Raw genomic sequence first — 11,970 nt, forward strand, 5'->3', positions numbered from 1 at the left:
GACAAAAATCAGACAGTATCCAACAACCACAAGGGTAACACAGCTCACTAAAATTTGCTGATGCTTCTGACACTAGATTATTGTGTTAAAAGGTACTGAGAAATTTCCCAGAAGTCCCTTCTAAAATGAAAAGACACTTCCAAAGTCAAAATTCTCACCGCAAACTGCTTCTGTTGGCCTAACTTGTAGTTAAATTATGAACTCTGGGGAGAACAGAAAAATTGCAAAAGGAGTCCAAAATAATTGTTCTTCATGAGGAGAAGAAACTGTTGGTCACATAAAGCAACTGACGTAACTACCGTATGGCTTTGCACACAATTCGGTCTCTCAAAGAAGGAATTCCATCCTGCTTGTCAGTCACAACAGCAGGGCCACAACCTCTGACACCCCCTGGATCTAGGAACGCTGATATAGACCAGATCACTTGCACTCACTGCACTGCAGATACTGAGCAAGAGGGAGCCAATTCACAGCCCTTATGCTCACTGGGACTCACCTGCCTGCGTGTCCTCTTCAGCAGACACCGCATGGACCTCCTTCACTGTCACTGCCTGCTGGTCTTGTACAGCAGAGAGCAGAGCAGCAGACAAAAGACAATGAGGAGCTTTGATGCAAGAGGGTAAAATTATCCAGCATGGGGCTGAGCTGGATATTCTGTACAGATTTCATAGCAATTATCAAGTCTAGGTAGAGAAAGGAGCAAATGCTTATTTTGGAAGAAGCATTGGAAGAAAGTGAAGGCCAAACTGTTACGGACCAATCAAGGAATGGGAGAATATGATAAAGTCCAATAATTACTAAATCCAGAAGAATTAAATGCTTAGAGGGTTTAATTTTAGCAGCATATAATATATCAAATCAATTAAGCTCCAGTTTTACTCAAAAGATAATTTTTTTAAACCAAAATGTAAGTATGGTATTTGCACACTAATTTCTTACAACTGTACAAATAAGACTCAGCAGTAAGAGGGGATGCAGCTGTCAGTCTTCTCCATGAAAGTGAGCATGGAAATAGAAGAGACACAGGATATAAGGGACACATTCAACAGTCTGACAGGATTTGGGTTTTATACATCAGGATTTTTAGACAAAAGATCAGGTGACAGCAGCTCCTGTGATCAGTGGATCATAATAAATTCGTAAATAAGTGGCTTCATTAAGTCATTCCTACTCTGGCAGGAAAAAATACAAATTTTTCTTTAATTTAAGATTTATGAACTCAATTTAAGAACTTGTCTAATATGATCAGTTCTTAAGATACAAAAGAGTCTGCAGTACAAAAGGCCACTACCACACACATCTACAATATAAAGAGAATTTTATTTTATAAGCTCTCATAAACAAAACTGAGTTCACATGCACATGCCAAGATATAAATTAATATTTAATTACATATGGAATTTAGACTGTATGCAAGCAGATCTCTCTGCAAGGTCTTTTTTACCTCAGACTGCAACTCCCTCATATTACAGGCATTTAATAGATGACCTGCTGTTTCCTCACAGCACAAAGTTCCACAAATATGAAAGTTCATCTCCTGACCCAAAATAAATTAGAAAACTGTTTGCACATGGAATAAGGAGTTGCATCAGTAAACTGCAAAGAAAACCAAGACAACTATCCCACTCTCATGAAAAAGTATTACCATTATATACAGTAGTTATAACACACAAAAAGTTTACACTTCCTTGTTATTTACACTGGAGTGCAAACAGAGCATATACCTCAGCTCCCACAGCAATAAATCTTTGTTTTCCCCGCACACATACTGCTCTCTTGGATTCCCCAGGTTCCAAAGACACTGCTCCATAGCAATAGAAGCCTTCTCTCAGTTTTGTGCTTCTTGTAAAAGCACCACATCCACAAGTTGGGCTACTGAGAGACCAAAGAGAAGGAAGAGGTAATTTTACAAACCCTGCAATACTCAAACTTCAAAAGCATAGGAAAGACATGATCTGGAACAACACGTTACAGCACCTTACAGCAGTTTCAAAGTAGGCCCACCATTTATACACACTGAACATTCCTTGGCAGCCTCCACTATATCTGAGCTCTTGCTTTCCATGCTGGTACCTGCTTAACTCCATCAGTTCTTGTAAGGCTGGGTTTTGCATTTGGCTTCAGACTGCAGCGCCCAACCTGAAGAGCAGAGACGAAGTTAAAATTATACCCAAGAAACTGAATTAGAAGATGTTTACAAGAAAAACATTTTGGAAGAGTTGTTGCACTTCTCTCAACATAGAAAGAATAGAATACTAAGTCTATAGAGTTGGTTTAAGTACATTTATTCTTCAAAACACTTAACAGCTAACAGAGGCTTGGTTACAAACTCATGAGATTATTCTGCTTTAACCAGAAAAATTCCATCTTTTTGTATCTACTCCTGAACATGCTGGCCTTAAGCAGTCTCTCTTCCAAGACTTCATAATCCAGCTGTCAAATCCTGGAACAAAAGCTATTCCATATACAAGCTGTTCCAGGAGCTAGTTTTGATCGTTGTATCTAGATTCAGGAATGTCAGCTATGCAGTGCAATAGTCTGCAGCATCAAAAATACCAGCATGGTTATTTTTAGGACATTTTAATTTCTCCTTTGGGGGAAAAAAAGTCAAAGAAATTTATTAAGACTGCACCACGTACTGCTGACACACTGCAGTCTGTAAAATATATGCTACATTTAGCCTGGAAAAATCCTTGTGGCAGCTGAAATTAAAAAAAAAAATCAAATCAAATCATTACAGCTAGAAAGAGGAACACACACATTAGTTTTCCTCAAGTTTTCAGCCACACAGCTAGCCACATGTAAGAGCAGCTTCCAAAGAACATCTATGAATATCTGGATTTCCACTGTATGTTCTCCATTACGGTAACAAATGCCACAGCCCAAATCTTTTCTCTCACTCTTACAATAAAAAGATAGAATTGCTAAGCAGAGAGACATAATTTAAATTAGTGCCACCTATTTCTATCCATCTCATCTGAGCAGTTCTGAGGTTTGTGGAAATGCCTAAAAACCAACAAAACAGCACTGCTGGACTGTATAAGCTGAGGTAACTGGCACAGGCTGATATGCAGAAATCAGTGCTCAGAACCACCTGAGTCCAATGGCTCTGTCTACCACTTCTTTGTTCCTAGGAAAATCCGGATTCTTCATGGGTTTTACAACAGAATCAAATCTCATTTTGGATAAAGATTCAAACTGTATGGAAACTACACTCAAAGGAAAATATTACAGACTATGCATTTATTTCCATTTCTGAGCAGTTAGGGTGTATTAGTGAGACCTTTCTGGACCTTCCTAATATCCTTATTTGAAAAATTAGTCAATAACTGTTTAAGCACACAGTTTCTATGCATGGATACCTGTCAGGTACCATCAAGGTACGGTCCATAGTTCACTCAAACTATGACATGAATTTTTAAAATCAGTCTTCTAAGTTGTTTTTTTCTCTGCACACCTAGAAGTGCATTTACCAGTCCAAATCCACCAAATTATTTTGAGATTTTCTGCTTTGATTATACTTTAAAGAAAGTAACTACCTAGGCTGATGGCTAAAAAAATTGTGGAGAAGTTCTAGGCTTGTGAAAACTCTGCAAGTATCCATGAAAACAGCAGTCAGTTCAAGGGTACAAACACAAATTCTTATATAAAAACATACCACTGGAACCTCAGGACTAGAAAATGGAGAGCTATCAAAAGAATTATTTTCTTTGTCCAAGGAATCATCTTCATCATCATTTTTATGTGCAAATTTCTGCTTTAGAGCTTGAGTTAGTACAGCAACCGGATCCCAATCTGAACTTTGCATCTTATTAGGTCTAGAAAGAGGAGTACCTCCAGGAGACCTATGAAGGACAACAAAAAAGTTATTGTCTCCTGACCCTAATCCTGTGCTGACTAATCCAAACTTTATAGAGGCACAACTTCTGTAAACATTCTATAAATCCCTGATTACACAAGTAATGCTGCTGTTACATTAAAACAATTAATCAAATACAATTGATACAATTACACCCAACAACTTGTCAGCCACATTCTTAACCTGAAAACACAAGTTGTTGCTGTTCCATGAAGAAAGCTGGCAAAAAATCAACACAGTGTTAAAGTATTGCAAATAACAAGCACAAAAAAGGCAAAATTGCAGTTTTTATACCAAGTAATTTAAAAGTTATATTTAAGTCTGTTAATGGGAATGTCCCACTAAGGTATTTCATAATCACTGTGAACATAATTTAATTTAAATTTTATTCATTTTAAGTTCATTTAAATTCAGAAATCAAAACGGCAACTACACCCCAAAATTAGCATAAATGTGGAAGCTAGTGACTAGTCCAAAACAAAAAATCATAAGTCTTTCTAACCTTTGAGAAACCTTGGGGGGGGTGGTGGGTGGAAAAATCTAGAAGTGTTCAGAGTTCTGCTTGTAAAGTGCAACTTCCAGGCTGATGATTTGTACCTAATAATGCACACTGACAACACCAAGTTTTAAGTCTGGCAGTTACAGTAATGGCTGCTTAACACAAAACCTGAGAGGACTGAGTTCATGGTCCCTACAAAAACAAGCCCTCACAGCACTTGCACAATGTGTAAGATGGTGTTTGGGGGGTAGAAAATGGGATCTTCAGGCTCTCAGTTTCTGAGAACAGAGGACTTCCCTTTGCAGTGCACACAATTAACTACAGTCAGAAAAATTGTAACAATTTCAATTATTACTCCTCCCAAAAATATAAATTTTTCATTACTCAGTTAAGCTCTACTTCAGAACATGTATAGATGCCTAAATCCAGAAAGTATTTTGGATGTACAAGCTACCACTTCCTGCTAATTATGCCCATGCTCAAGATGTTAAAACTGTCAACCTGAACATCTCATTTTCTTCATACATGGAACTATAGACAAAAAAACATATACACAGGAAACACACAGGTTTACCTAAGTGCATTTTATATTTGTGTTATTTACTGTGAGAATGTCATCAAAAGCATAAAGAGTTGCTTTGGATTTGCATGCAAATTATTTGCCCAAGTTCTTTCCTAGTCATTTTCAGGGATAAAGCTCACAAGTTAAGAAAATGTTGACATGAGAACACAGTAATTTTTGCCAAGTGACATTCTTTCCACATTGAGAGCTTCTAATATTCATTATAGGCTCAGTTTTTCTTACTTTTTCAGTCCAAGTTCAGAAAAGAATACTGAAGGTGTAATCTCTATTATACCTAGCATAGCAGAGACCAGAAGAGGTATTGAAGTCTTTAGTAAAACTAAAGACTTCAATTTTTTTTTACAAGTCAACTGCACTTACCATCAAAACAGCTGACCACTAAAAATATTTAGAATCCTACCGAATACTGTACTATTCAACTGCACTACTGAAATACAAATTTATGAAACATTTTCAATAAATGATACATGTTTTTGTAAACACTTCAAAGCTTGAACCAGGATATTTTGAGTATGCTAGCAGTAGTTTTCTAAAATTTCACTGAGGATTTGGCCTTTCAGAGTGAATCCAGAAGGGTTATTTTTTCAAATCAGTTTCCTGTGCCTGTGCATGCAATCCTGTAAGCAACCTCTCACCTCCCCACACCAACCTGAGATTTGCATACTGAAGCAGCACAGCAGTTTAAAATGCTGCATCAGTCAGCATGTTTTAAATGCATCTAAAAGCCATGTCACAAGTATCTTATATTTCACAATGTGAACTCAGAAGCTGCCAACTTGAGTTTGTCAGGAGTAGCTGCTCTTTGAATGACTGGTGTTCTCTGGTGCTACTGAAGTGCTGCTGATGCTTAGATAGATAGCCTTGGCTTGCTGAGATGCACATCCAGTCCAACTTACCTCTCAACAGCTCGCAACTGAACTTTGTTTAGGTCTTTCAAAACATCCATCATACTGGGAAAGTTCTTTGTCCTCTGGTGATCAGTACTGTTAGCTGCAGCTGAATCACTGTTTCTTGCAGCTCGGCGTTGTTTGATAAGTTCCAGTGCAGAATTACTAGCATCAACAGCAGATGGTGCACCAGAAGGAAGTGGAGGAGGCGAGGGAATTACAAAGTGATTGTGAGAGACGGACAATGGCGTAGAAGTCATGGCTGGGAGTGGGTAAAATCCACCTGGAGTGCTGAGTGTTTTAAAGGCTTCTGCATACAGTTAGAGAAGAAAAACAACATATATTAGCATCTAAGATTAATCAGTTTTATGTCAAGATAAGACTGCCCTCTGAAAGCAGTCTTTTTTTTATACACCTTGCACATTGCAACACAGAAGAACTAAACTTAAAACAAACAATATTACTTCAAACCCAAAAATTCAAAATACATGAAGTAATAATCAGAAGTGTCTTGTGCTGCTCTGATTTTCACTTCTTGTGTCTTCAATCTAGGCACTAGATAAATCAGCAAAGTAGCCTGCTGCTACATAAGGTGATCAATGGTCTAGAAGTAACCTACATGAAGCAAAAGATAATCACAAAACATGCAAAACAGGTTACAATACTGAGCGCAATGGAGAAGAGACAGAGAAGACCCAACACAACAGCTGAATCACAGAAGTGCCTCACAATGCCACACAAAAGTACCAAGTACCTCACACCAGTCCAAGTATTTCAGCAACCACAGTGGGGTTGGTCTGCAAGTAAGACAATTGAGACTCAAAACTTACCAGGAAAAAAAAGAGGTCACAAGACAGAGGTGCATATTAGAGACCAACTACCCAGGATACATCTGTCTGTAGCATTTGTTTTTGTTAAAGCCCCAACCAGACTGACTTAGAATTCTTCCTCTATGCATTAGTTTAATAATTTGTTAGAAACAGTGCAAAACCCCAAAGGGACAAAGTCTTTAACTTTTTAAAACAGTTATTAGTTGCCTATAGATAGCGATGTTACTAAACTCCTTCACCAACATGGAAATTAGTATAAAGAGTACTTAGGATAAATTGCATTTGAACTTGGCAAATAGACCACAAAACAGAAAAGACAAAGTGCACCAAATAGCAAAAAGAAAAACAAAATATTATATTCAGTAAATTTAGTTGGTGTATCTTCAGTTAGAGAAGTTAAGGATATTCTCTACCAATATCAGACAAGGCAAGCTCTAAAGCAAAAAAAAGGAACATTGGTTTGCTTCAAATTGGAAGGGCTTACGTGAGGGAACACTTCCCAAGGTCTGCAATGAAACAATTGCAGCAATCTGAGCACGAAGAAAGGTCAGCTCATCTTCAAGGGCAGAAATTTTCTGGAGTGCTGCTTGATCAACACCAACTTTTTGTGCACTGTTTTTTGGAATGTGCTGTATTGAATCCAGACGTGGATATGGATGAGGAGGAGCCGTACTTTTCTCTTTTCTCCTCAGTTCAGTCCTACAAAGCAAAAAAAGGACAGTTTCAAAGGGCTCAGCCAACAACGGAAACCTCAAAACTACTTGGGCTGTTCAAGCAAGTTAATGTCACTCAGCAAGATGACTACACTTTTAACTACTCATAACTTCTGAAATGTTTCAAGTCTCCCTTTGCTCAAGTACAATGAAGATCCTTGCAAAGTCATCGTGAGAATCAGTCAGATAATTCACTCAGATAATTAAACATCATAAAGTCACACAGTAAGATTGTCATTATTCAATAATTATTAGACTGACACCATAAGATGTCTCTCCCTTCCTGCCACATGAAAGGCAGGAGAGGCAAAGAATAATGATGTCTTAATTAGGCTTCAGAAATTATAGTAATTTATCAAACTCTGAGATGAACACTGCCAGCAGCAAAGTAGTTACAATCTTTCAGAAAATGTACTTGAAAATAATAAGGTTTAATACAGACTCACAGAACTAGAATCTCACCTTCTGTAAGCTACTATAACCAAAGACAGCATTAGAAAATTGTGCTGTCTCAGGTTTTAATTTAAAAAAGTGTTTCAAGTCTGTGCCTGCAAAAATAAACTTAAAATATAAGTATAAAATCAAACTACCAGAATTTCATTATGAAACACGGAAAGAAATTAAGTTTACCTGATTCATTTAAGATGCACTAAGCTTTGATGGGAAAAAAGCCCAGATTTTTCCCTTATTTTAAACATCCTTTAACTTCAAATCAGACCTGAAGCACTGTTTTCTAATTTGCAAAAACCCCCTCGCTAGAAACACTGCTTGAGAAGGAAAAGATATCAGTTAGAAGAGTTGCTCTTGAAAAACATCCCACAGAGTCAGAGGAGGAGGAGGAACAAAGAATGGAAACAACAAAAGAATGAACTGTCATAGTTCTGTGAATCTGGCCTGCACGAGCAGGACAAAACTGGACAGGATTTTTTTGTTCTTTCAACAATGTTCTTGTTCTTCTGCTACTTTACAGCTGTTACAAACAAACTTTAATAATTTAACAATTATGCCTCAGGAAACATAAGATGAAACACACTGTATCCAACTTCTCCAAGAAAAAGTGTGTCATTTGAATTCATCAATTTCTTGTATTTTCATTACTGGCAAGTACCACAAAGGTCACAGACAAAACAAATGCCAATATGAAGCAGAATTACATTGTCCTATACAGATGCAGTACAAGACAACACAAGTGTGCACATTTTAATCTTGCTTCTGGCTCTAACTCATCCTCTGATTTTGAGTACATCTTTAGAGGAACAGCAAGACAACTTTCTATTTCTTCTCCAGCAGGGAAGAAAAAAGAGACAAGACTTGTATATTATTTGTGTCTGCAAATTCTAGGACAATTTGTCATTTCACACTACCTGAAATATTTTGTAATTTGTAAAAATATTTTCCTTCAGCCCTCTATAAAAGCTAGAAACATTTATATAAACTATATTGAAAATAATTTTAAAATTTTAAAATAATTATGTTTGTTTTTCCATCAAAGCAGCCATCAAGGCTTACACATGGCACTGTAAAAAATCAAAGCCAAAAGGAGACATTTAAATATTTTTTCTTGTTTCCCCATTTATAAAGTTTATCAAACAGGCTGTAAACTAGAAAGACAAAGATGGGAATAGTCTTACAGTATACTGCAACAACCAGCTCCCTCCCACACAAAATAACTTGCAAGTGAATATCATTTAAAGTACCAGTAATGCACCTGACATACTACTATGAAGAGAAAAGAGGAGACTCAATTTCAGAAAACTTTCAGAAAAGAATCCTTTACATAGTCTTAATCTTCAGGTAAGGAGGAAGTGCCCTCACTCCCCCTCAAACCCAAAAGCCCAAAATGTTTCCAAGAAAAGATTAGGAATAATGGAAAACAAACTTAAAGACATAATCATGCACCATAGAGAAGGCCAAAGTTATTTCTTTTATTCCTTTTGACACTTTTACTTACCTAAGTCTAGTACATACTTGTCCTTCATCATTTGCCACCCACAGGACGTCAGCAAGTGATGGAGCCACAGGAGCTGGAGCTGCACTTTGTTCATCATAACCCACTGGACTTGGGTCTTGAACAAACTAAAAACAAAGAATGCCAAAAAAAGGTATGAAGGGAAACTGGATTCAGCACATACTGAAGGTTCTGGCTCAGCAAAAAGGAATTTTTAAACAGTGCTATAATGAAGTTGAAAACAGTGAGTATAGGGGATGCACCACACAATTACACAAGCTGAAGAGAAGAGGAAACCTATGATCAAATTAAGAAACAAGAAAATACAAACAGGTGAAGTATACACATGACAACAAATTTCTTACTTGAAAATAAGGTCTGGGGTAGGGCTCCAAGGAAAGAATTGTCCCAAGTCTACGGACAACACTTCGAGTAGATCCATATTCCTTTTTTTGGCACACAGATGTGACCTAAAAAGCAGAAAACCTTTGAACCGGAGAAGCAAAATCAAAGCCCCCAGTTCTTATTCTCACTTTAATCAAAGTTATTTAATGATTCCATTTTACAGGTAATTAAATATAATGCAGTTTGGTTAACCTAACTTTTCAATGCTCTTCTCAAGCTGAAAGTCCAAAGAAGCCTACACTAGTATGACAGTGTCTAAAACACTGCTAAAATACAGAATATTTTTAAGAGGCACAAAGGTAAATATCTTGAGATACTGTCAAAAATGCTCATTCCATTAACTACATGCAGCTGTGTAAGTCTTGGGAAAGAACAATTAGCAAAGCAGTGAAATAAATTTAACATACCTTGGCCTGATACTTCCTTATGACAGCATATAACTGCTGGAAATGCCATCCTGATGAGACTGCTGAAGGAAGGCAAGTTCCGAGAGTACGACTGATACTGCTGCCAAACACGTGAGTTTCAAAAAACGCGGCCTGTCAAAAAAACCAGCAGCTTCCAACAACGGAACCAGAAAGTAACGAGGGCAGCTCAGCCAAATCAGCACTCCTGGAGATAGTCGCTGATTTCCCACGAACAACGCTAGGACTATCTCAGCAGCACAAGCTGCAGCAGTGCCCCACTGCTGACAAGCCCCGGAGGAGCTGCCCATAGCCCCACGCTCCAACATCAGCCCCTGGCCCGGCACCAGCGCCTCCTCAGCTTCCCCGTCGCACCTCTCCGGCTCTCTGAGCGCACGGCATTGGCTGCTACTGGGCAAGGGCTACGGAGCCTTTTATCTGAAACAGCAGAGCACGAGCAACCAACACCACTGACTTTCTGACGTTCAGCTCAGGGCAAAAAGCGCCACTTGACCGCCTGTGTCAGGGCAGTGCCTCCACGTGCGGGCAGCGTGCTCCGACAAACCCGGCTGCGGGCAAGGAGGGCGCTGAAGCCGCCCCACCGCCCGCGGAGCCGACCTTCCCTCCCTCCCTCCCTCCGCCCAGCCAAGCGGCTGCAGAGGGACGCCCCGCCCGAGCGGCTCTCCGGGCGCAGGCAGCCGCCGCCGGGTCTCACCTGGTGCTGCGGCCAGCCGAGGTAGCGCAGCAGCCGGCGGAGAAGCTGCAGCAGCAGCAGCGCCATGGCGGGCGGGGGCCGTGCCCGCCGCAGCGCCCAGAGCGAAGCCGCCTGCGCCCGCCGCGCCGCCGGCGGCCGGGGGCGGGGCACCGCGGCAGCCCCGCCAATAGGAAGCTGACAGCGCCGCGGCAGAGCCAATGAGCGGTAGGGCGGGCCCGTCGCGGGGGGTGTCGGGAGGAGCGGTTTGAACGCCGCGCTGCCCGGACCTGCCCCTCTTCCTAGGGAGCGCTCCCGGGAATGCAGGCGGGCCACAGCGCACCGCGGCCAGCTCACACGCCTGACTGACCAAGGGACTGCACTCACGGAAAGGTAGCTTCTGCCTCTGCCAAAACAGCACGCACCAGCAGAACAAATGCACCAGGGCCTGTGAACTCACTGAATTAACAGTAAGGAGCTATACTGAGATGGTTTAGGCCTTCGATGTAGCAAACTCCTAACTACTTCATTCACACTCCTAAAACAAATACACAAAGTATCCTCAATGCAACAACTGCCCAGTAACACCTGACTACACTGACTTCAAAACCGGGCTTTAAAATTCCACACTTGCTCTTCCTTCATCTTTGTAAGATTTCTACTGTTTTCCTCAAGAGAATTTGAAAACTTGAAGAAAGTTAGCAGTGCTAAAAGTGCTTCTAGGAGAAGATATATCCTCTTCCTCCAGCTATGCAGTCTATGCTTGGAGATGACCTTCCCTCATCTGTGCAGTCGGTGTTCCTGTTGTTAGTACTGGAGTTCCCACAGCAGCATTGCTGGTTACTGTTATCCATGTCAGGTGGATCCATTCTCTAAGACCAAACACAGAGTAGCACTACTGGTAACACACACAGTAGTAACAGCATACTGCTGGTTCAGGGGACTAGGAAGTTTTAAGCTTGAGGAGAGAAAGGGTAAAACGTTTTAATGGATATGTGTAGAAAAACTGTACGACAATGCTTGCCTTAAAGGAACAAGAAAAAAGTACTTCTCACCTACTCCTCCAACACCTCACTAAAGAAGAGGAAGTGTCAACACAATGGGAACACACAGCTCTACTGGAAAGCCAGGAAGAGACAGGATCTCTCAAG

General features: G+C 40.1%; 1 protein-coding gene across 7 annotated transcripts; it reads right to left on the minus strand.

Moving 5' to 3' along the window:
* Window positions 1-1,301: 1,301 nt before the first annotated feature.
* On the minus strand, window positions 1,302-10,924 carry MTFR2 (mitochondrial fission regulator 2). Of its 7 annotated transcripts, none has more exons than XM_066546855.1 (9): window positions 10,844-10,924; window positions 10,132-10,263; window positions 9,685-9,789; window positions 9,323-9,447; window positions 7,143-7,357; window positions 5,838-6,138; window positions 3,659-3,845; window positions 2,074-2,139; window positions 1,302-1,872 (listed from the first exon to the last, which is right to left on the minus strand). In XM_066546855.1, exons 1-9 carry the CDS (start codon window positions 10,907-10,909, stop codon window positions 1,726-1,728), a joined length of 1,344 nt encoding a protein of 447 aa, XP_066402952.1. In that variant the 5' UTR covers window positions 10,910-10,924; the 3' UTR covers window positions 1,302-1,725. The 7 variants fall into 7 exon arrangements, 3 of the variants coding, with proteins under 3 accessions (XP_066402952.1, XP_066402953.1, XP_066402954.1); XR_010783365.1 differs by having other exon boundaries at window positions 1,757-1,872; window positions 1,973-2,139; XR_010783363.1 differs by having other exon boundaries at window positions 1,759-1,875; window positions 1,973-2,139.
* Between the last annotated feature and the right edge of the window lie 1,046 nt (window positions 10,925-11,970).

This window comes from Molothrus aeneus, chromosome 3, assembly GCF_037042795.1.
Source record: "Molothrus aeneus isolate 106 chromosome 3, BPBGC_Maene_1.0, whole genome shotgun sequence".
Classification (NCBI taxonomy): domain Eukaryota; kingdom Metazoa; phylum Chordata; class Aves; order Passeriformes; family Icteridae; genus Molothrus; species Molothrus aeneus.